At 35.0% G+C, this 22,624-nt stretch overlaps 1 protein-coding gene, 1 non-coding gene and 1 pseudogene across 2 annotated transcripts; 1 reads left to right on the plus strand and 2 right to left on the minus strand.

Moving 5' to 3' along the window:
- Positions 1 to 1,813: 1,813 nt before the first annotated feature.
- On the minus strand, positions 1,814 to 2,392 carry LOC131646938 (uncharacterized; the record flags this gene model as incomplete). The annotated part of the gene is made up of 1 exon (XM_058916864.1): positions 1,814 to 2,392. A coding segment is annotated over exon 1 (579 nt), but the record flags the coding sequence as incomplete, so codon positions are not given.
- Positions 2,393 to 3,512: 1,120 nt separating this feature from the next.
- LOC131654329 (small nucleolar RNA R71) lies at positions 3,513 to 3,619 on the plus strand. Its single transcript, XR_009299370.1, has one exon. It is a non-coding gene; the product is annotated as a small nucleolar RNA R71 (small nucleolar RNA).
- Positions 3,620 to 20,168: 16,549 nt separating this feature from the next.
- On the minus strand, positions 20,169 to 21,822 carry LOC131650196 (uncharacterized; annotated as a pseudogene).
- Positions 21,823 to 22,624: the final 802 nt, after the last annotated feature.

A 22,624-nucleotide genomic window follows, 5' to 3' on the forward strand; every position in this document is an offset into this window, starting at 1 on the left:
CAGCTAATTTGTCGGTTTCAGAGTTTGGATGGTATGGTTCGAATTCATTTGCTTCTAATTGGGCGATGAGTCTTTCATAAGGGAAATCGTCGTCAATTGGTACTTGTTCGGGTTTCAGATTTTCTAATCGAGAGAGGTGATCTGCTACGACATTTTCAGTGCCTTTTTTATCTTTAATTTCCAGGTCGAATTCTTGCAGTAACAAGATCCATTTCAAAAGTCTTGGTTTGGCGTCCTTTTTGGTTAGGAGGTACCTAATGGCGGCGTGGTCAGTGTATATGATTATTTTGGCTCCTACCAGGTAAGAACGGAATTTGTCTAATGCGAATACGACAGCTAATAATTCTTTATCTGTCGTGGCATAATTCATCTGAGCTTCGTCTAGGGTTTTACTCGCATAATATATGACATGTAGTTTCTTATCCTTTCTTTGTCCTAGAACGGCTCCTACAGCATAATCACTTGCGTCACACATTATTTCGAAAGGCTCATTCCAGTTGGGAGGTTGCATAATTGGCGCAGAGATTAATGCTTGTTTAAGCGTTTGAAATGCTTCAGTGCATTTATCGGTGAAAATAAATTCGACGTCTTTCACAAGTAGTTCAGTTAAGGGTTTGGTTATTTTAGAGAAATCCTTAATGAAGCGTCGGTAAAAACCAGCGTGTCCCAGAAAACTTCTTATTTCTCTAACGGTTTTGGGAGGTTGAAGGTTTTCGATGATTTCGATTTTCGCTTTATCAACTTCGATTCCTCTATCTGATACGATGTGTCCAAGTACAATTCCTTGTCGAACCATGAAATGGCATTTTTCCCAATTAAGGACTAGGTTTACACTTACACATTGTTTAAGCACCATTTCAAGGTTTTCTAAACATGTTTCAAAACTTCCTCCACAGACAGAGAAGTCGTCCATAAAGACCTCCATTATTCCATCTAGGAAGTCGGCAAATATTGCCATCATGCATCTTTGGAAGGTCGCGGGTGCATTGCAGAGCCCAAAAGGCATCCGTCTATAAGCGAATGTACCATAAGGACAGGTAAATGTGGTCTTCTCTTGGTCGTCAGGGTGGATAGGAATTTGGAAAAATCCGGAGTATCCATCCAGATAACAAAAATGCGAGTGTTTAGCTAGGCGTTCGAGCATTTGATCTATGAAAGGTAAAGGGAAATGGTCTTTTCGGGTAGCTTTATTTAACTTCCTATAGTCAATGCACATTCTCCATCCAGTTTGGGTACGTTGTGCTACAGATTCTCCTTTTGCATTAGTGATTACAGTGACTCCTCCTTTCTTTGGTACGACGTGAACAGGACTAACCCATTTACTATCGGATATAGGATATATTATTCCAGCTTCTAGCAGTTTTTGGATTTCCTTTTTAACCACATCGCTCATAATAGGATTTATTCGCCTTTGATGTTCCCTAGAGGTTTTACTATCGTCTTCGAGCATAATGCGGTGCATACACAGAGAAGGGCTTATACCTTTCAGATCTGATATGTTATATCCTAAAGCGGTAGGGTATTTTCTTAGGACATTAAGTAATTTTTCAGTCTCAGTTCGTCCTAAGTTGGCGTTCACTATAACTGGTCGGTTTAGTTCTTCGTCTAGAAATTCGTATCTAAGATCGGTAGGAAGTGTTTTTAGTTCTACAGCAGGTTTCTTAGGTCCAGGTATAGGATCGGGAGTTAAGGCTAAGCATTCACTCAGGTGGTTATCTTGATATTCCTCACGCCAGTTGTCATCTTCAAGAATTGGCGGCATAGGAATTCTTAGGATCTCGGTTTCCTTATTTGGTTCGGATTTTATTTCCTTGACACACTCGTCGATTATGTCAGCAGAACAGCATGTGTCAATTATAGAAGGTGCTTTTAGGAATTGGGAAAGGATAAATTCTATTTTCTCTTCTCCTACTTCGAAAGTAAGCTTTCCTCGCTTTACATCTATAATTGCTCCAGCAGTTACTAAAAATGGTCTTCCTAATATGATCGGGATGTTAGAATCTTCTTGGATATCCATAATGATGAAGTCAGTTGGAATGTAGAATTGACCTACACGAACAGGGATATTCTCTAACATTCCTACAGGGTACTTAACTGAACGGTCTGCTAGTTGAAGAGACATTCTTGTTGCTTTAAGCTCACCTAGATTGAGTTTCTTACAGGTTGAAAGAGGCATCAAACTAACACTAGCTCCTAAGTCGCACAAGGCTTTTTCTATGATGGTTTTTCCAATTACGCAGGGTATAGAGAAACTACCAGGGTCTTTCAGTTTTGGAGGCATGTTATTTTGGATGATAGCGCTACATTCAGCGGTAAGCGTTATAGTTTCGTTATCCTCGAGTTTCTTTTTGTTTGATAAGATTTCTTTTAAGAACTTAGCGTACGAAGGCATCTCAGTTATGGCTTCTGTGAACGGTATGGTTATGTTTAATTGCTTCAGAAGTTCTACAAATCTTTTAAATTGCGCTTCGGTTTTTGATTTAGCTAATCTCTGAGGGTAAGGAATTGGTGGCTTATAAGGTGGTGGTGGAACATAAGGTTTCTCTTTTTCGGGTTCCACTTCGTTATTGTTCTCATCAGTCTTAGCAGTTTGTTCATCAGTTGTTTTCTTTTGGGTTTCCTTTGGCTCTTGTTGTGACATGGGTACGTTTTGGGTTCTAGGATCTATGGGTCCATCGTAATTCGTTCCACTTCGTAGTGTTATCGCGTTCGCATGTCCTTTAGGATTGGGTTGAGGTTGAGCAGGAAACGCGCCAGCAGGGGCAGCAGTAGGTGCTTGTTGTTGAGCTACTTGTGAGATTTGAGTTTCTAACATTTTGTTATGCGTAGCTAAAGCATCTACTTTGTTCGATAGTTGTTTTAGTTGCTCGCTATTGTGGATGTTTTGATTCAGGAAGTCCTTATTGGTTTGTTGTTGGGAAGCTATGAAGTTCTCCATCATGATTTCTAGATTTGACTTCCTAGGGGTGTTTTGAGCAGCTACAGGCGCTTTTTGGTAGCCAGGAGGTACAGCAGGTGCTTGTCCAGGCGCGTACAACGCATTGTTGTTCTTATAAGAAAAGTTCGGGTGGTTTTTCCATCCAGGGTTGTACGTGTTAGAATAAGGGTTTCCTTGAGCGTAATTTACTTGATCAGATGGGACTCCATTCAAGAGTTGGCATTCAGCAACTACATGTCCAGTCAATCCACAAATCTCGCAGTTAGGTGTTACAGCGGCAGCGGTGGCTGAAGGAGTGATGGTTAAGTTCTCGATCTTTTGAGTTAAAGCGTCTACTTTAGCGTTAACGCGGTCTATACCACTTATTTCGTACATTCCTCCTTTGGTTTGGGTTTTCTCTAGAGCGGCTCGTTCTCCACCCCATTGGTAATGGTTTTGTGCCATGTTCTCTATGAGTTTGTATGCTTCATCATGGGGTTTGTCCATTAATGCTCCGCCAGCAGCGGCATCTATAGTCATTTTAGTGTTATATAAAAGACCACCATAGAAAGTATGGATGATCAGCCATGGTTTGAGTCCATGATGAGGGCATATTCTAAGCATGTCCTTGTAACGTTCCCAAGCTTCGAAGAGCGATTCGTTATCTTTCTGGGTAAATCCGTTGATTTGACCTCTAAGCATAGCAGTTTTGCTAGGCGGAAAGTATCTCGCTAAGAATACTCTCTTCAATTCGTCCCACGTAGTTATGGAATTGGAAGGCAGGGATTGAAGCCACGCTCTCGCTCTATCTCTCAAGGAGAAAGGGAAAAGGCGTAATCGAATAGCTTCGGAACTAACGTTGTTGGCTTTGATAGTGTCGGCGTATTGCACGAACACGGATAAATGGAGATTGGGGTCGTCTACAGGGCTTCCAGAGAATTGATTCTGTTGAACAGCTTGGACCAGTGAAGGTTTCAGTTCGAAATTGTTCGCCTCAATCGCAGGTGGTGCGATACTTGAATGCGGTTCAGCGTGCGAAGGAGCGGCATAATCTCTAAGAGGACGAATAGCAGCCATCTCTAACTTCGGGGTAATTTGATTAATTTGATCAGTAAAAATCAATTCCTGATTAATCGGAATTTCTGCTACTTCGGGAAGATTACGAGCTCGTCGTTTAACGTTAATGAAACGTTCGATCTCATTAATTCGTTGTATTAAATCTCCTCCTTGTGAACGAGTATTTGGCATACAATCGTTCAGAAAGAAAGGGAAGAATTGTCCTAGTCTCTACGGTGTAACAGTGAGTTACGATATCGACTTAAATAGTCCCCGGCAACGGCGCCAAAAACTTGATCGCGACTTTACGTGTCTATAAATCTGATAGCTGCAAGTGCACAGTCGTGTCGTGTAGTTTTAAAAGATATCGAATCCACAGGGACTATGAATCGATCTACCGTTATCTAAGGTTACTATGTAAAGCTAGGAGTACTAAAATTTCGATTGTTCCTAAGGGAAAGTGATTGTGAGAAAATTAAGAATAATAATAAAAGACAGGTATCAGTATGTATTTCGTTTAACTAAAGGTAATCCGAAGGTCCATTGGCTTTTGCATAATTAAATTAAAAATCTTTACTAATTCCAATTGATTAAAAATCCTCGTCTCAAACTTTCGCTCTGTTGATTCAGACTACTATCCTAATCCTAATGTACGCTTTCGCCATCCCATTAGATTTTAGAAGAGCTTTTTGGAAACAATGTAATTAATAAAATGCCTATTTTACGAGGTTGTTATCTATTTAAATCTCCTAATCTCAAACTTTCGCTCTGTTGACTCGGAGCAAGCTAATAACCCTAACGTACGCTTTCGCCATCCCGCTCGAGTGTAAAAACAATTTTTGAAAATAAATAAGTTCCAATTAGTTTTAATACGCTTTCGCCATCCTTAAAACTAATGTCCTATGTCTACTATCCAGTTAAAGTCCTCAAACTTCCGCTCTATTGGTTTTAACCTTTGACCGTCCTAAGCCCTCAAACTTTCGCTCTATTGGTTTTAAGACTTACTAATTAAACTAGACATATAAACCAAAAATAAGTGATAATTAATAAAACATAATTTAAGCCAATTTATTTCGGATCCCTACGGTTAACTTACTTTACATACCGACACCTTTAGTAATTTAGCCAGACATATTAATATGATTAAACATGCATAAATCGGTTCGGTTCATAATAATAGACATATTAAATGGCATATAATATATCATGCAATAATAATATAAATAAAGGCGGTAAATAAAAAACCTGAATTAAAATAAATCTGAATTGAATTGAATCTTGAAGTACTCGAACTTCCACCACAGGTTGGCTAGATCGTTCTTCGGAATTTAAATGGCAGAAAATAAAAACAATGAAATAAAACGATAAATCTAACGTAAGGCTAGATCTACGAAAAGTTCACAACAATTTCCAGTGTAGAAATCGTTGTGAGAAAATAAACGGTTAAATGAAAGCAGAATAAGGAAAAGCAGTTCGCGGTACAATTTCGGCAGCACTTCGTTGGCAGGAAATCGGACAGATTGAAGAGAAGTGACTGGTCCTATTTATAGGAGGGGCTTTGCAGTTGCTTTGCGTGAAAAGAGGAACTTCTGCAGATTGGGACGTGGAGACGTGCGTCTCCTATTCTTCAGGGAGACTTGAGACGTGAGTCTCAAGTGGAGAGAATTTAGGGAGGTGGAGACGTGCGTCTCCCTTTTGCTGAGGTGGCAGAGACGTGCGTCTCTGCTTACTTGTGTGGCTTGGGCTGCTTTCCTTCGTGGGCTGGATTACTTCATTGAGTCTTTGGGCCTCTTTCAGCACACTTGGCCTTTAATTGCACTCCCTTTTTACTTCAGCACCCAATTTATGTCTTTTAGGCATAGAAAACGGTCGTTTTGGCTCAATTTCTTCTCTTTTTCACAATTCGGCATAGTAAGAGTGTAAAACCTGAAACAAAGCAAAAACACGCGTAATATCATAATAAATTAACATAATAAACGGAAAAAGCTATAAGTATCTATGGATTTTAAGCTAAATATACGATATAAAATCGTGTTATCAATTAACAAAAACCCGGTCCCAAGTGTAATCTTACCCTATCCGGATTGGATTAATGTATGGTATTTTCAGCGTTGGCGTTTTGATCTTGATGCACAAGAAAACTAAGCTGAACTAGAAAACTCCGCGGTGGATGAGATATAACAAGAAATCGATCAAGGTAATCCTTCACCTAAAAACCACCAACCTGCTGCTCAACCACCTCCAGAAAATAATCCTCCACCGGCCACTCTTGAAGCCATGTATGGTGCAATTAATATTACGACAAGATCAATTGTTTCAAACAATGCAAATTAATCAAAATGAAACATTGCGGCTGGTTAAAAAATTGCAGTGCGATCAACACGACTACGCTTATTGGAACAACCTAAACTATGAAGCTATGTCTCCCCAAATGGCGGGATTTAGCAAAGAAATGCATGCTCTCAACTTTCGAGTAGATGGCATGCAAGACTATGACGACAATAGGCGTAGACGTCCCCGAACTCGAGGCGGAGGCAGAGCATGCAGTTGGGATAACAAGGAGTGGTTTTTATTTTCCCTATTTTTACACATTGAGGACAATGCTCGTATTAAGTGTAGGGGAGTCGTATTGTTTCTCCCACTTTATTTATTTTCTTTGTTGCAAACTTTCCATTCAATAAAAAGCATTTTTATGTGCTCTTAAGTTTTATATGCATAATTTTCGTGTTTATTCGAATTCTTCTATTTTATTGACCCATAACAAAATTTTCGAGTGATTAGATGCATGACTCTACACGTTCGAAAGTATGAGGTTACTTATTTACAAGACATGTTAGAAACTTGAGTGAAATTGAGACAATACTATTACCGTCTCGACACTCTAAAACTCCCGAGTATGCATCACTGATTTGAGTACTGTCATACCCCAATTTTTGACCTAAGATACCACCTCATATCATAGCATATGCATCATTTGCATCTCTAACAAATTGCATAGCTTGTGTTTGCTACTTGTGACTCAGCAGGGTTTAATCAAGAAATCACTCATCAGTACAAGCAACAATCAATTAGGGTTTTGTTCCCCCTTCATTTCAAATGAATCATCTTCATCAACAATCAACATTTGGTCCTCAGAGATTCATTTCAACAAACTCAAAGGCTCTGAATCAACCCGATTAGGGTTTTGACTGAAGATAGCACCCCTGACTTTTGCTCAGGATTTGACCTAATGACTTGGGACATGACCTCAAGACCCCAAGTACATCATTTTGGCCTAATCTATTGGCTCAAGACATCTCCTACACAAGGATTGATCAACAGTGAAGTTTCAAATCATCAGATTAGGGTTTTGAACTATCAGGGACTGAAATCAGGGATCACATTTGGGAAACCCTAAAAATCCCCAGGAAGTCAATCAAAAGTTTCAATCATCCTCAAATAATCCCTATGACAGCATCCAGTGGGAATTGCATCTCAATTCAAGATCCACAGTCATCAATCTCATCAGGTCGACAATTAGGGTTTTTGACCTAATTCACTAGACAGCTGACTTTTTAATCAGAACATGGTGCCATAACTTAAACCATGGATCAAGGTCCTCCAATAACTCAATATGATCCATTCATACCATTCATTTGGTGAGGATAGCTTGGTTCATTTAAAATCTCCAGAAACGCGATTCGTCTGAAAAAGTTAACTGTACAAGATCACCATTGACTTTTGGGGAATTTTGGTCAACCTTGACTTTTGAAGTTTTGAATCATCAATATATGATATATGAAGTCATTTGGTCAAGAAAAATCAAGAAAATCAATCAAGAATCAAAAAGTCAAAAGTTTGACTTTTATACTTAGAAAAATTTCTAAGTGTTTTTCAATGGTTTTTTTCCAAACTTTGGAAGGGAATTTCTCAAAATTTCACCTACAAACTGAAAAAAACTTCCAACATGAAAGTTGTAGATTTTGATCCAATGAACAAATTTGTCACATATAATTTTTTTCCAAAAGATCAACCATTTAAGAGATATGGAGCTTCAAAGTTGGTATCTTTTGAAAATTTCACTTAAAACCTCATTTTCTTCAAAATTCATGGATCTTTTTCACCCATTTCCTTAAAGGTCTTGAAGAAACTTTCAACTAGGGTTTTGAAGTGTGTAATATGAGCTTTCCAAAATGTTCAAGAGCATGAAAAAATATGGAGCATAGCTATGGTTTTGAATTATGCATTTAGTGATCATTTTCACTTGAAATTTCAAACCATTTTCACTAAGTTATGAACCAATTTGCCAAATAATGCAAGTAATGATGCATCAAGGCAATAATTGAAGATATTTTCTGATTTGAAGATCAGAATGGAAGAGGATAAGAAGCTTGGAAGAATGACCATGGTTAAGTTACTTTAACCATTTTGCATTAAATGTAAAAGATTCCTTTTTATCTCTTAAGCCAAATCATCACTTCTTTGATCAACTTGCCAAGCTCTGCATTCAGAACTCTTGGCCTATAAATAGAGGTCCAAACTCCATTCAAAATCACACCAAAGCCTCACAAATTATAGGCTTTCTCTTTCTTTCTTAGAATACAAGTTTCTTAAGTTTCTAAGAGGTAGAAAACTCAACCTCCAAACCCTTGAAGTTATGGCCAAAGTGATGGTTCTAGCAACTCATAAACATCATATGGGATGTGTTTGAACCACTCACACACCCCAAATCACCCCAAAACTCAGATTCACTCTTCAACCTCCATATGAACACATGAAGAGCCTTATCATGCCAATTTTCATTCCAGCTCATTTCTGTCCAAATTAACACTTCCCACACCTCACATATATCACATATGAGCTATCCAAACACTCATCATCAACCTAAAACATCAGAATCATCGAGCTCGATTCACACTTAGGCTTAACTGCAGATCGGGTACCTCCAACTGCTCCAGGTGTTTTCAATTCACTCCAAGCATCCAGACACCTTCCATAATCATCATTGAAGCTATCCAGATTGTTACAAAGCATCTGTAACACCTCCAGATCAAAATTCAATTCCCAGTTTGGCCGTTTTTGAAGGTAAGTCTTATGAACTTCAAACTCATACATACATGCATCATAAATGAAAAATTGAGTTGCCATCTTGTTTCTGCACTATCACTGATCAATAGCCCTCAATCAATTTCACAATTCATCAATCGTACACGGTTTCATGTTCAAATTCAGAATTAGGGTTCTTTGTGTTCATCACAAAATTGACCACCTTAGAGAAAAAATAAATGAATTATGAGGACACCATCATGTTCCTCGTGAAAAACCGAGTGAGATAGACCCTTTACTTGATCAAAACAACACAGTTTCAATGATTTTCAAAAATCAGTTAGGGTTGTGTTCTTGGCGCGTTTTTTGGTTTGGAAAATTCAAATCCTTGTTTTAAAATATATTTAATTGAACGCGTATGTATTACAAGCCACAAGCGTGGCTCAGTTGGCAAGTGTTTTGGCTGGTGAGAGTAAGGGCGTGGGTTCAAACCCTGGCAGGACCAAACCATTTTTTTAAACACTTATTTTCTTCAATTTTTTTTAACAACTTTAACTAATTAATTAACTAACCAAATCAATTCATTTTTGCTTCATTTTTTGCACACTTTTTATTTAACACATATATTTTATGAATACTAAAAAAATCACAAAAAAAATATATTTATTTAATACATTTTTAATTAAGTTTAAAATGACATGTTTTTAAGTGTTTTTTAATACTTTAAATATTGTTTTTCATTTGATTTTTTTAAACTTAATCACTTGTAAATATTTTTGATCAAACCCTAATTATTTAGGTCTTAATTAAGCATGAAATTTGTTTTTTATCTTAATTAAGTTGACTTTTGTCAAAATTCAAACCGTTTTAAAACAAACGATCACAATTTTTCAAAACGATAAACCGTTTCTTTTTGGTTTTTCTTTTCAAAAGAAACTATTGATTAAATCTTTTTTTGGATTGATCAATTGATTTTCAAACATGGGCCTCTCGAATATTAGAGAGTATAAGTCCCTTTCCTTTTTCTTTGTACAGTTTTTCTTTAAACAGAAAACTTCTTTCAAAACAAAAACTTTCAAACTGTTTTCAAAACCTCGCGCTTTTTAACAAAAACAATCAACCATGTTTTATAAAATAAAACATGGGCCTCCACATAGGTATAAGTCCCATCCCTTTACATGAAATTAGGTATTTAATTTGTACATACACCTTTTTGTACATACCTCGATCAATTTGATTTTTAACTTTGAATAACTAATAAAAAATGAAGGTTTTCTTTAAATCTTCCCAAAAATACCATGGGCCTCCATGTAGGTATAAGTCCCAAATCCCTTTTGTAAATACTTGTTTACATAGCTTTTGAATACACTCAATGGGCCTCTCCCCGAGTATAAGTCCCGAGCCCCGTGTATACAAACGGATCATGCTTACAGGTATATTTCCTTCATAAACTCCATTGTATACACACACCTTGACATATATATGTAATTGTTCATACTTGTTCATGTTTGTCCATGTTTGTTCATACTTGTTCATGTGTTTATTCATGTTATATATACTTGTTCAACTTAGTACAACACTAGGTTCCCGATAGCCTCCTATTGGGCTTCGTGCAAAGAATCTCCCTAGTTTAGGTTAGGACATAGAGTATGGTTTCCCGGTGAAATCGCTCTAAGAGCTCAAACCAACTATACCATGCCTCCTCTTGGGCTTCGTACAAACGAGTGTCCCTCCCATAGCCTTCTCTTGGGCTTACAATGCAAGGACCCTCGATTGTCCCTCCCATAGCCTCCTCTTGGGCTTACAATGCAAGGACCCTCGGATAGCCTCCTCTTGGGCTTCGTACAAGGACCCATGGGCTTCTTATAAACATCCCCAATATCCAAATCAAATACCCTAGGAGATTATACATTTATCATCTCTATAATAGGAGTATCTCTTCTATATCATCACAAACAATCAATCAATCAATCAATCAATCAAACTTTTTTGCCACAAGGCTGGCTAATCAATCAAACTTTTTGCCACCATACTGGCTGATTAATCAAAGTTTTTGTCACAAGGCTGACTTCATTGAAACTTTTGCCACAAGGCTGGCTGATTAATCAAAATTTTTTGTCACAAGGCTGACTTCATTGAAAGTTTTTGCTACAAGGCTGGCTAAAAAGCATCTTTATCATTCTAAGCACCATAAGTGGCATGGCCCAGGGCTTATAATGAAAAGATTTTCAAACAAAAAACAAACAGATGTATGTGATGATATAGATTAGATACATCGAACATTTAGATGACATTTGTCTCTTATCCTTTGCTTCCACTAGCATAAGTGGGAACTACGATTGCTCTGACTTTCTCAACATCCCTTTGAGAATACGTAGGCACAAGGTCGTATCCTTGGCGAGCAAAACTTCTCCCTCAAACTATTCAAACCTTAGCACCCGTAGACCCGAGCTACAGATGCTCTGATTCCCTCTAAGGGATATGTATGCAGAGGATCGCGATGATCTTTGCGAGCATAATCAAACAAACACCTTAGGTCCCACCTATTTCACAAGAACCTCTCAATAACATGGAATGAAAAACATAGAAAAGAAACCTATAGAGTACTATAGATACGTTGGGTGCTAATACCTTCCCTTCGTATAACCAACCCTCTTACCCAAAGATCTCTCCTCCACTTTTAAGGTTATTGCAGCTTTTTTCCTTTTCCTACTTTGGAAACAATAAAAAGTTTGGTCGGAACAAAAGAAAAATCATTTTTTTGAGCACTCGAGCCCAAAGAAGGCATCAGGTGTCTCATCCCGAAAAAGGATACGATTTTTCCCCGCGACAAGTACCTATTATACCGAAACCATAAACTTTAGTTTTAAAGTAACCTTGAGTAGTTTATCTAGCAGTCGACACCGTCTTAAACACAAACTACGTAAAGAGTCGATGAATATAAGTGAATGATCCACATAAAAAAATATAAGAATCTTTATGCTTTATTGTTATTGGGAATGTACCAACTAAGTTAGGTGACCCTCACCCGGTCATTTAACCCAACGGTTGCAGAACCTAAGATATTTGATAAAAAGAAACTCATTGTTAGTTGGTTCAGAAGTTATCTGGTACTGAACTTGGTAGGGAGAACTTCGGTTCGATCCCCCGCAACTTGCAATGGAGCATAAAAGAAGTATACCACGTAATTGTGCCAGAACTCCATGCTTAAGGATCATAATCACAAACCGACTTCTCTACTATGTGCGTGAAAAGATAATGGGCTTAATGTGATTGCGCGCGAATGAAACGGGTAAAACAAAGCGACAAGAATAAGGTTAAGCTATAACGACATGATTCAAATTGGTATGTATATGTCGAGTTCTCTAGTGTCGTTACTGTACTTTTAGTGTTAAAATTAATCTCATAGGGTTCTAACAAGAACACTCCGTAGTCAAGTACAACTCGAGCGATGTAATGAGCCTGTATTTAATTTTTATTGTCCAGCTGTTTTATCTGATTATTTGCTTGAGGACAAGCAAAGGTTCAAGTATAGGAGAGTTTGATAACACGAATTTATATAACATATTTGATTTGATTCTCATGAATAATGTTAGTATTTTCATTTAGTTAAATTACTTTATTTTAGTATTATGTTGGTATTTTCGATGTTTCAGGTATTATGTTCGTGTGAAAATTATTTGTCAAAAGAAGAAGAAATTTAGAAAATCAACTTAAAAAGACAAAAGAAAGAAGAGGGAAGCAATTTAGAATTGGAGGTGCAAAGCAAAATGAACAAGAAGCACATTTGAGGCCCAGCCCACGAAGGGGATGAGATGCCCGTCTCACAAGCCCAAAAGAAGGAGACGCCCGTCACCAAATTCCAAGGCCCAATTGCAGCCCACGTCTCCAAAGGTGAGACGCCCGTCCCCACTCCTCTTCATACTTGAGACGTCCGTCTCAAGACTTCTTCAAAGAAATGCTTCAAAACCTAATGACGCACGTCCCTATCTTTTTGCCAAGTTCCATGCATGCACTATATTTCCGGAGAAAAATATGGGGACGGAAAGACTTGAAGCCAAGATGACCGTTACTACATGAGACTATATAAACAACACTGAATTCACATTGAAGGGTTCCAAATTTTTTTACCAGCAAATTGCAATCTTAGTTTTCGATTCCGTAATTTCTTTCCAGCAATTTTACTTTCTGCATTCTTTCAGTCTTTACTTTATTTTTCTCACAGCAATTTCTACACCGGAAATTATTGTGAACTTTTAACTGGTCTGACCTTACGTTAGATTCAAGTTCTTTTCATTCTTTGGTTTACTTTCCGTTGATTAATTTTTAAAGAGCAATGCAACCGACTTGTGGTGGAAGTTCCATTACTTCAAGATTTAAAGTTTAATTCCAGTACCTTCTATTTTCAGGTTTCTTATTTATAGTATTTATTTATTTATTAAACCATTATTGCATGATTATCTGTTGTATGCCAATGAATATGCCCGAATTTATAAATCGAAATTGTTTATGCATGTTTAATTTAAAAAGTATGTATGGCTAAATTAATCAGATATCGGTATGTAAATTAATTTAACCAAGGGATCCGAAATAAATTGGCCTGAATAATATTTTATTGAAAATCACCTTTTTCTGGTTTAGTATCCAATTAACAGTATTAAAAGTTTGTTACGAGAGTAAAAACTGACTAAAGTTTAAAATCAACAGAGCGAGAGTTTGAGATTTAAAACCAGATAGTGGATACTAGACATTAGTTTTAAGGACAACGAGAGCGTATTAAAACTGATTAGATATTTATTTATTTTCCAAAAGTGTTTTTAAACTCGGCGGGACAGCGAAAGTATGCGTTAGGGATTATTTGCATAATCTAAGTCAATAGAGCGAGAGTTTGAGACAAGGGTTTTTAAATAGATATTATTTACATGAAAAAGGCATTTTATTAATTATGTTGTTTTCAAAAAGTACTTCTAAATCTAATGGGACAACGAGAGCGTACGTTACGAGTTAGGACTATAGTGTGATTCAACAGAGCGAGAGTTTGAGATGAGGACTTTTAAACTGACTTAGTTAGTAAAGGATTTTTGGTAGATTAAAAACCAGGCCAATGGAACTTTGGATTCCTTAAGTTTGATGAATTACATACAAATATCCACTCATTTTAATATCTTATCTAGATCTAAGTTTTATTTCCCTTAAAAGCATTATTAATATCACTAGACTTAGCTTTACATAGTAACCTTTGATAATAGTAGATCGATTCATAGTCCCTGTGGATTTAATATCTTTTAAGACTACACGACACGACTGTGCACTTGCAATTTTCCGATTAATAGACACATAAAGTCGCGATCACTTGGGTGTTACAGTGATCGCAAAAATCAGGGGAAGATCATCGTTCGGAACTCCATTGATCTTATTATGATCTCGAAATCCAAACTCCAATCGACCTATTACTCTCTGAGCATCCATATCAATTACGAGTATGGAGCGATTCGATGAAGGAAAAGTGCTTAAAGGCGTGGTACCGTGGAATTCTTCAATTAGTAACGCCAGACCTATTCCTCTTTGAGAATGCATTCAAGATTCTAGCCATAACCGCTAAAATTATCGTCTATGTTCTTTCTTTTACGGTTACATATCAACTTTTTCATATCAAGATCAACCCAAGTGTGGAAATTAGTGGGAATTTTATGTCATTTTTCACAGGCGGTGCTACTGTTCAGTTCGGGTATCAAAAATAGATGTTTCAACTTCACGAAGAAACCATAAATGATGAGAAGTTAACAAACGTTGATTTTAGACGACAAGTATGATGTCCTTTACGGAGGCGTAGAGTGGACCTATATGGTTAGCACTCCAACGCTCTAGTCAGTTTAAGATTCAAAGTAAGTAATGTGAAATTGTAGATTAGAGATTAGAGATGTATCTTTCATAATGTGTGAACTATTTTTATATTTAGGTCGAGTATAATGCATTTGAGATGAATTGGACTTTGGTCTATGGGCCATTTTGCCAGGTCCAGAACAATATTCAAAGAAGATAGGAACTAAAACTAAAGATAAATGGGACACTAATCCAAAACCCTTAAGAAAATGATTCTAAGTCTAGACATTTCTAGCTTGTTATACAAGAAATCACTAGAAATGCCTTTCAATGAATATGATTAAACCAAGTGAATCTTTTAGAGGCAAAACCATAGCTAGCAAGTTTATCTGTAGAATGTTACCTTCTTTATAAATATATAATATCATGAAGTCCATTGACTGATAAATGTACAAACAATTTAATCATCTAGTTTTGATGCGCCAATGAAGAATAGGTGGATTAGAAAAAGCTTGCACTACCATCATTGAATCCTTTTCCAGCCAAATCTTCTTCCAATTTCTCTCCAAAGCTAACTCAATAGCTAATATATGACCTTGAGAGGAGAACAATCCTTGTCAATTACCTCCCAACACTAACAAAAAATTTCCTGGATAGTGTAGAGCATATAATACAATCAATATCTATAAATCTCATCTTTGTTTTCATGAAACCAGACGAAAGAAAACGGCGCTTCAACGAAGCAATTGTTAACACATTATATCCTAGGGGTGTTCAAAAATATGGTTAAGTGAGTTGTATACTTGAATTGAATTGCATTGCACCATATAAAACCTGATCCACTTAAATAGTTAATGAACTGAACCATTTAATTTAAACATTTCAAGTTCAATTTAAAATCGGTTCAGAACCAGTTTCCTTTTATAAACTGGTTTAATCATATAAATTAATTTTTCATTTTTTAAATAAATATTTTGTATAAAATATTTGTTTTACATTTTCAAAAATGTAATCAATATTTCATATTTTTCATAAAACACTAGATTTTACTGTATTTTTGGAAAAACTCAATTTTACTGTATTTTCAAAAAAACATATTTTACTGTATTTTCAAAAAAACTCGATTTTACTGTATTTTCAAAAAAAAACTCGATTTTACTATATTTTCATAAAACTTGATTTTACTGTAATTTTGGAAAAAGTTGATTTTACTGTATTTTCAAAAATATCTGATTTTACTGTCTTTTAAAAAAACTCGATTTTACTGGTTTTTTTGGAAAAACTCAATTTTACTGTATTTTCAAAAAACTCGATTTTACTATTTTTTGGAAAAATTCAATTTTTCTGTATTTTCAAAAAATTAGATTTTACTGTATTTTCAAAAACTTGATTTTACTGTATTTACAAAAAACTTGATTTTACTGTATTTTCAAAAAACCTGATTTTACTGTATTTTCAAGTGATGTTGTTGATGATGGTACGAAAGAAGCTCGTACATAAGCATATGTGTGTGTAGCTCTTGAGTCTGAACTGAAAATATACGAGCTCTTAGCAACAATCACAAAAAAGGATGTGGTTTATTGTATTGCTTTTGTGCATGTGTTGTTGCTCTTAATGCAGTGATCATATATTTAAGCATTATAGATGGGGGTGGCTTTACAAACTAAACCATGACTGTGTTTGTTGTTGTTTAATAATTGACTCTAGAAATTTTCTGTGTTTGAGTATGATGAAATGTCCTGTAATGCTATTTCTTTGATGTAACTTTCTTTTTAATGCTTATGTTTTGAAATTTTATATTGGGAAAAGTTTTCTTTTGTGACCAAAATTTTTTGCATTGAATGACATTATTCTTTAATGTATCATTATAAAATGAAGAGAAGTTTAATCTTGACCAAATTGTTGTAAATAAAATCTAAGTTCTCCCATTTGTTTGTTCGGAACGGACCACTAGTATCTCTCCTCATTTTATCTGATTTCCTTCATTTTGCATAAGCAATTGTTGAGGAAGCATGTTGTATTATGCACTGCTTGGAGGAGTTTTGTCTAACTTCAGATCAAAAATGGAATCCTTACAAAACCCATATTTGCTTCTCCAAAATATGAAGACCAAAAGTTGCATAGTGAAAAAACTCTGAAATCGGTTGTTAAATCCATCTCTAATTAGACAAAAAATTTAAAAAGAAACGTTTTAGAAGTTAAGGGACCAAAGTGACACGAAAAGAAAAATTAAGGAACCAATCTGAACCTAAGGGTATATTTAAGGGACTAAAATGAGTATTTTGCCTTAAAATTTTAAATTATTGATGTCTAAGGATATATCGTGTATATAAATTTAATATTATTTAAATATGTGATAAACTCTTTGATTTTACGCCTCAATTTTTCTAAGGGCAAAACGAGTCAAAATAATATTTCAATTCCGACAAGTTACAACCTAGCATGTAATGTCAATTTGGACAAATTTAAAATATTTTCATTAAAATTAGAAGAAGGAAACCACTTGACTAACATAAGTATAGTTATGAGGTTTAAGAGAATTATTTTAAAGGACCAATAAGAAACAAACAATTTAATTTAGGAACTAAAAATTCAATTAGGCCTTTAAAAACATTTTAAATATAAGATAAATCATGTAAAATTGATTCTCACTCATTCTAATCTATACTTCAACTTATGTACTTAAATCACCAATGTATATCATGTATAAAAAATTATTCAACCTCATTGTTCATGCATTAGTATGATTGTCAGAGAGCATTCATGTCATATGAGAATGAATATATATATATATATATATATATATATATATATATATATATATATATATATATATATATATATATATATATATATATATATATATATATATATTATTACGAGGATTGTTATATTCTTACACTAAAATTCTTACATTTATACCTGCATCATATAAAATATAAAATACAGTAATACAAAAAATTATATATTTACAGTGTAGTCGTATATCTATATTTAGTGTAAGTATATATTGACCATTAGGTTAATAGTAAAACAAATTTTAATAACTTAATTTTTTAAATAATTACACAAGCTTTTGGAACCATCCATTATTTTTAAATGAATTAAATACTTCATAATTCAATTCTTTGATCTATCATTTTTTTCCACCTTATTATCCTATAAAAGAAATTTCAATACAAAAAGGTAATGAAGAACCTAGTTTAAAACAAAAGGTTTTCTTCTTTTTACATATATACATAAAAAAACATTTTATGAATGAAGAGTACTAAAATAAAAACCGAACATATTTTAATTTTTTTTTTCAATACAAAAATAATGAAGAACCTGCATGTTAAAACAAAAGGTTTTGATAATTACAAATTAAAAATTGAGACAAAGAGTTAGGATTTGTTGAAATAGGAATGACAATTTGGTTTATACTTTATGAGTATTGTAAAAATATTCACAATAGATAGGATAAAAATTCAAAAATGAATATGGTACGAGTACGGTTAATTGACCGTTAAAATAAACGGTTATGAGTGCGGCTATGAGTACCTTACTATCTACCACGTCTTATATTCGCACTATATATTTATATTATATAATATCTTTTGTATTATTATATAAAAATGTACATTTATCAATTTTTAAAATATATATTATTATTAAACTATTACACATTTTAATAAAGATGTTTATTTAATTCTTAACTCAACAATAACATTCATATATATTTTTAATATGGTTAAAAAAAATATGATACCAATATATATATATATATATATATATATATATATATATATATATATATATATATATATATATATATATATATATATGATATTTTATAATTAATTAATTTAATTTTACTATAAAAATGCAGATAAACGGGTACGAGTATGAGTATTGAGATTCTGTAGTATATGAGTACGAATATATTTATGGATATTGAGGTTCTATATTATATGGGTACGGATATATTTGAGTTTGGGTACGAAGATTTTTTCTTACCGCAAATACGTAAATATGTAATATAGTACTCTGCTATATTGAAACAAAGAACTAAGCCTAAAATTGAAGAAAGAATGCTATAAGAGACCAACTCCTAAAGTAGAAGAAAGAGAAGAGCTTGACTGAGATGATAAAGGAACTACTAAAACAAATTAACTAAATCATGCTACCAAATTCACGCAAATCTGATGCTCCTCGTCATTCTATCTATGTAATTTCCAGTTACAAGATATAGCAAACAATCAAATTTTATCTATAACTGCATTGTACCCTACTATATAAATTTTTCTCAAAAAATAATAAATATAATGTTTAATTTAATTATTTTCTCGTATTTATGTTATTTTCTCATACTGGTGTTATTTCACGAAATAAAAATTCCTAAAAAAAGTTTATATATTTGTTAAGTTGATTATTATGTTTACCAAGAAAATTCAAAAAAGAATGATTTTATATTCTATATTTATTTAGATCACTAAGTAATTTATTTTAATAAAAAATATAAAAAGAACAAAAATTATACTTTATTATAAATCCGACTAAATTAGAGTTAAGAGTCTAAATTACACTTGCTCAACCCACAAAATAACAGTATAAAACCGAAAATAAAATTTTAAAAAATTAATTAATTTCAAGTTGACTTATGCTTCCATTGATATCTTTACTGATTGCTACAAAGTGATCATGATGATCCAAACAATGACCCTGAAAAGCCGACGAGATCCCTAACCACCCAGACAACAATGGCTAAATTTTGCCAAAATACTCAGACCAAACAAAAACATGGTCTATGCTCTCATCCATACTACAATCCATATGACAACTCTACGCGTCCGCTAAGATAACATGCCTCCTAAGCAAATTGTTTTTGGTTGGTAATCTACTACAATACAACTGCCAAAGGAAAATATTGACCTTAAGCGGCACCGCTTTTGACCACCAAACCTAAGATCCTCATGAATAATAATCATCCTTTGTCTTTGTCAATAAATGGTACACACTGCTCACATTATAACTCTTTGAAGAATGAATACGCCACACCCAAGTATCCTTACCTCGCCCTACAAAACAACCGAATCTAACAACCGAATACACTCTCCCACCATCTCTTCCTCCCACGCAAACAACATCCTACGCCAACTCTAAGCTTCTCCATCTACCCCCACCCTAAGACACACATCTCCGATACAGTGGCATCCTTATGCTCCGATAACTCAAACAACCAGCGGTATCTAGACAACAACGCCCCTCCCTCCAGGCAGGGGTCCCTCCAGAATAAAGAAGTAACCCCATTACTAAGAGCACGCTTGATATTATTGATCAACCACCTAGGGACACGCATCCCATCCCCCTATCTGATTCTGATCCCACTCTGCCACCAAACAGACCCCCAGACGACCCAATTTTTAAACTCCCCTTCCTCCCCATACCGCTGCACAAGCACCCGATACCAAACACTACCCCTCTCATCCAACACCCTCCAACACCATTTCCCTAACAACACCTCATTAAATTCCCTTAACCTTCTCACACCCAGACCACCCTTCTCCTTACTCAAACAAAGAGTATCCCAATCAGACCAAGCTATCCATCTCATATTCTCCATACCTCCCCAAAAGAAAGCATTAAATAAAGATTCAAGAGAAGAGATTATACCTACGGGAGCTTTGAAGAAGTAAATGAAATAAACCGGGATAGCGGATGGAACAAACATCAAAAGGATCAAACGACCCCCCACCGAAAGATTACGACTCTTCCACCTTGATAACCTTTTCCTAACAGTTTCCACAACTGGTTACCAAAAATTAAGCTTACGTCGCGGATCATCTCCAATGGGAAGCCCCAAATACACGAAAGGAATAACTCCCAACTTACAATTTAAAACCATAGATGCTTCTTACAACCAAGAATTAGAAATATTGATTCCCACCAACATGCTCTTATTAAAATTCACCTTTAAACCCGATATGGATTCAAATAAAAGCAACACCGTTTTAAGATCCCTCACATTAGCCCAACTCTTAACCCCTATTAGTATAGTGTCATCCGCAAACTGTAAATGAGAAATAAGTTCACCTGCACCATTACCCACTCTATATCCTGTAAACAAACCTCCCTGAATCATAGCATTCATCAGAACGTTGAAACCCTCTACTGCAATTAAAAAGAGAAAATGTGATAACGGATCACCTTGTCGTAACCCTCGCTCCATTCTAAATTCATTAGTATGGCTTCCATTAACTAAAATTGAAGCGGTAGCAGCCGACACACATTCATTAATCCATTTCACCCATAAAACAGGAAAATGCATTCTAGCCATCACTCTCTTCAAATAATACCAATCCACAAAATCACAAGCTTTTTCAAAGTCTACTTTGAATAACATCAACTCTTTTTTATACTTCCGAGCTTCATCTACTACCTCGTTTGCTATAAGAATACCATCGAGAATTTGTCTACCAGAAATAAAAGCTTATTGAGTTTCCGAAATCAGCCCCCAGTCACCTTCCTCAATATATTAGATAAAACTTTTGCCAAAACTTTATACAAACATCCAACTAACGATATAGGGCAAAAATCCGCAACCCGTTGAGGACAACTAACTTTAGGTATCATAGTTATGAAAGTGCTATTAATACCTTTAGTTAGCTTACCATTCCGATGAAACTCCACCATGTATCTCAAGAGGTCATCTTTTAGAATGTCCCGGAATTCTTTTAAAAAGCCGAAGCTTACACCATCAGGACCAGGACTCTTGTAACTATCAGAATCCCACACCTCCATTTTCACTTCTTCCATCGATAACGACTTAATCAGATCAGCCCCTTCCCTCGTACTGAGAGTTTTAAACGACAAACTCTCAATATCCGTCGGTCACCTTCCAATACCTTAAAATGAGACCGAAAATGCTGAAAAATTGCATCCCTAATCGGCTCTACAACTTCCACAATATCACGGTTAACAGTTAAAGAAGCTATCACATTAACCCTTCTTCTAGACGACATATACCCATGATTTTTTTTTGAATTTGCATCACCTTCTTTCAACGCATTTAATTTGGAAAGAGCCATCAACTCTGTCGGTAACTCATGAAATTCCTCCAACTCACCTTCCTCTAAGTTGTGTTGTTCCCCTTTCATATCAAGGAACTCAAGCCGCTCCTTTACCTTTACCATTTTCCCCTCTAAATTATGAGTATGCTTTTTATTCCACAATTTATGATTTCCTTTTATTAATCTTGTTAGAACAAAATTTGGTTCTACACTTTATCTTTAAGTTTTGATGACAATATATATATATATATATATATATATATATATATATATATATATATATATATATATATATATATATATATATATATATATATATATAAACAATTTGATTTTTAATGTTTTCTTGAGTGTGCATATCAGAAGTTCTGAGTGTATTTCAACTTAGGAGGATGAATCATGTTCGAGAATGTTGAAATCCAACATGGTTGAGTTTAAGGATTTATTAGCCGCCTTACCCGAAAACATGGCACTATTAGCGATACAAGTTTTCTAATGAATAAACTTGTTCTAAAATATTTTCTTATTTCTAATCATCCATATTACATTGATTGAGTTGATCACACGAGAGCAGATCACTATATGACCTTGACAGGAGACCAATCCTTGCCAATTACCTCCCAACACTAAGGGTGTGCTTGGTAGAGGTGAAATAGAAGAGAGAGAGGTTGAAGAGAGAGAGATAGGAGAGAAGACCCATACTTCTCTTGTTTGGTTGTGAAGAGAATGAGGGAAGAGAGAAATAAAACATGTG

Source organism: Vicia villosa, linkage group LG2, assembly GCF_029867415.1.
Source record: "Vicia villosa cultivar HV-30 ecotype Madison, WI linkage group LG2, Vvil1.0, whole genome shotgun sequence".
NCBI lineage: Eukaryota > Viridiplantae > Streptophyta > Magnoliopsida > Fabales > Fabaceae > Vicia > Vicia villosa.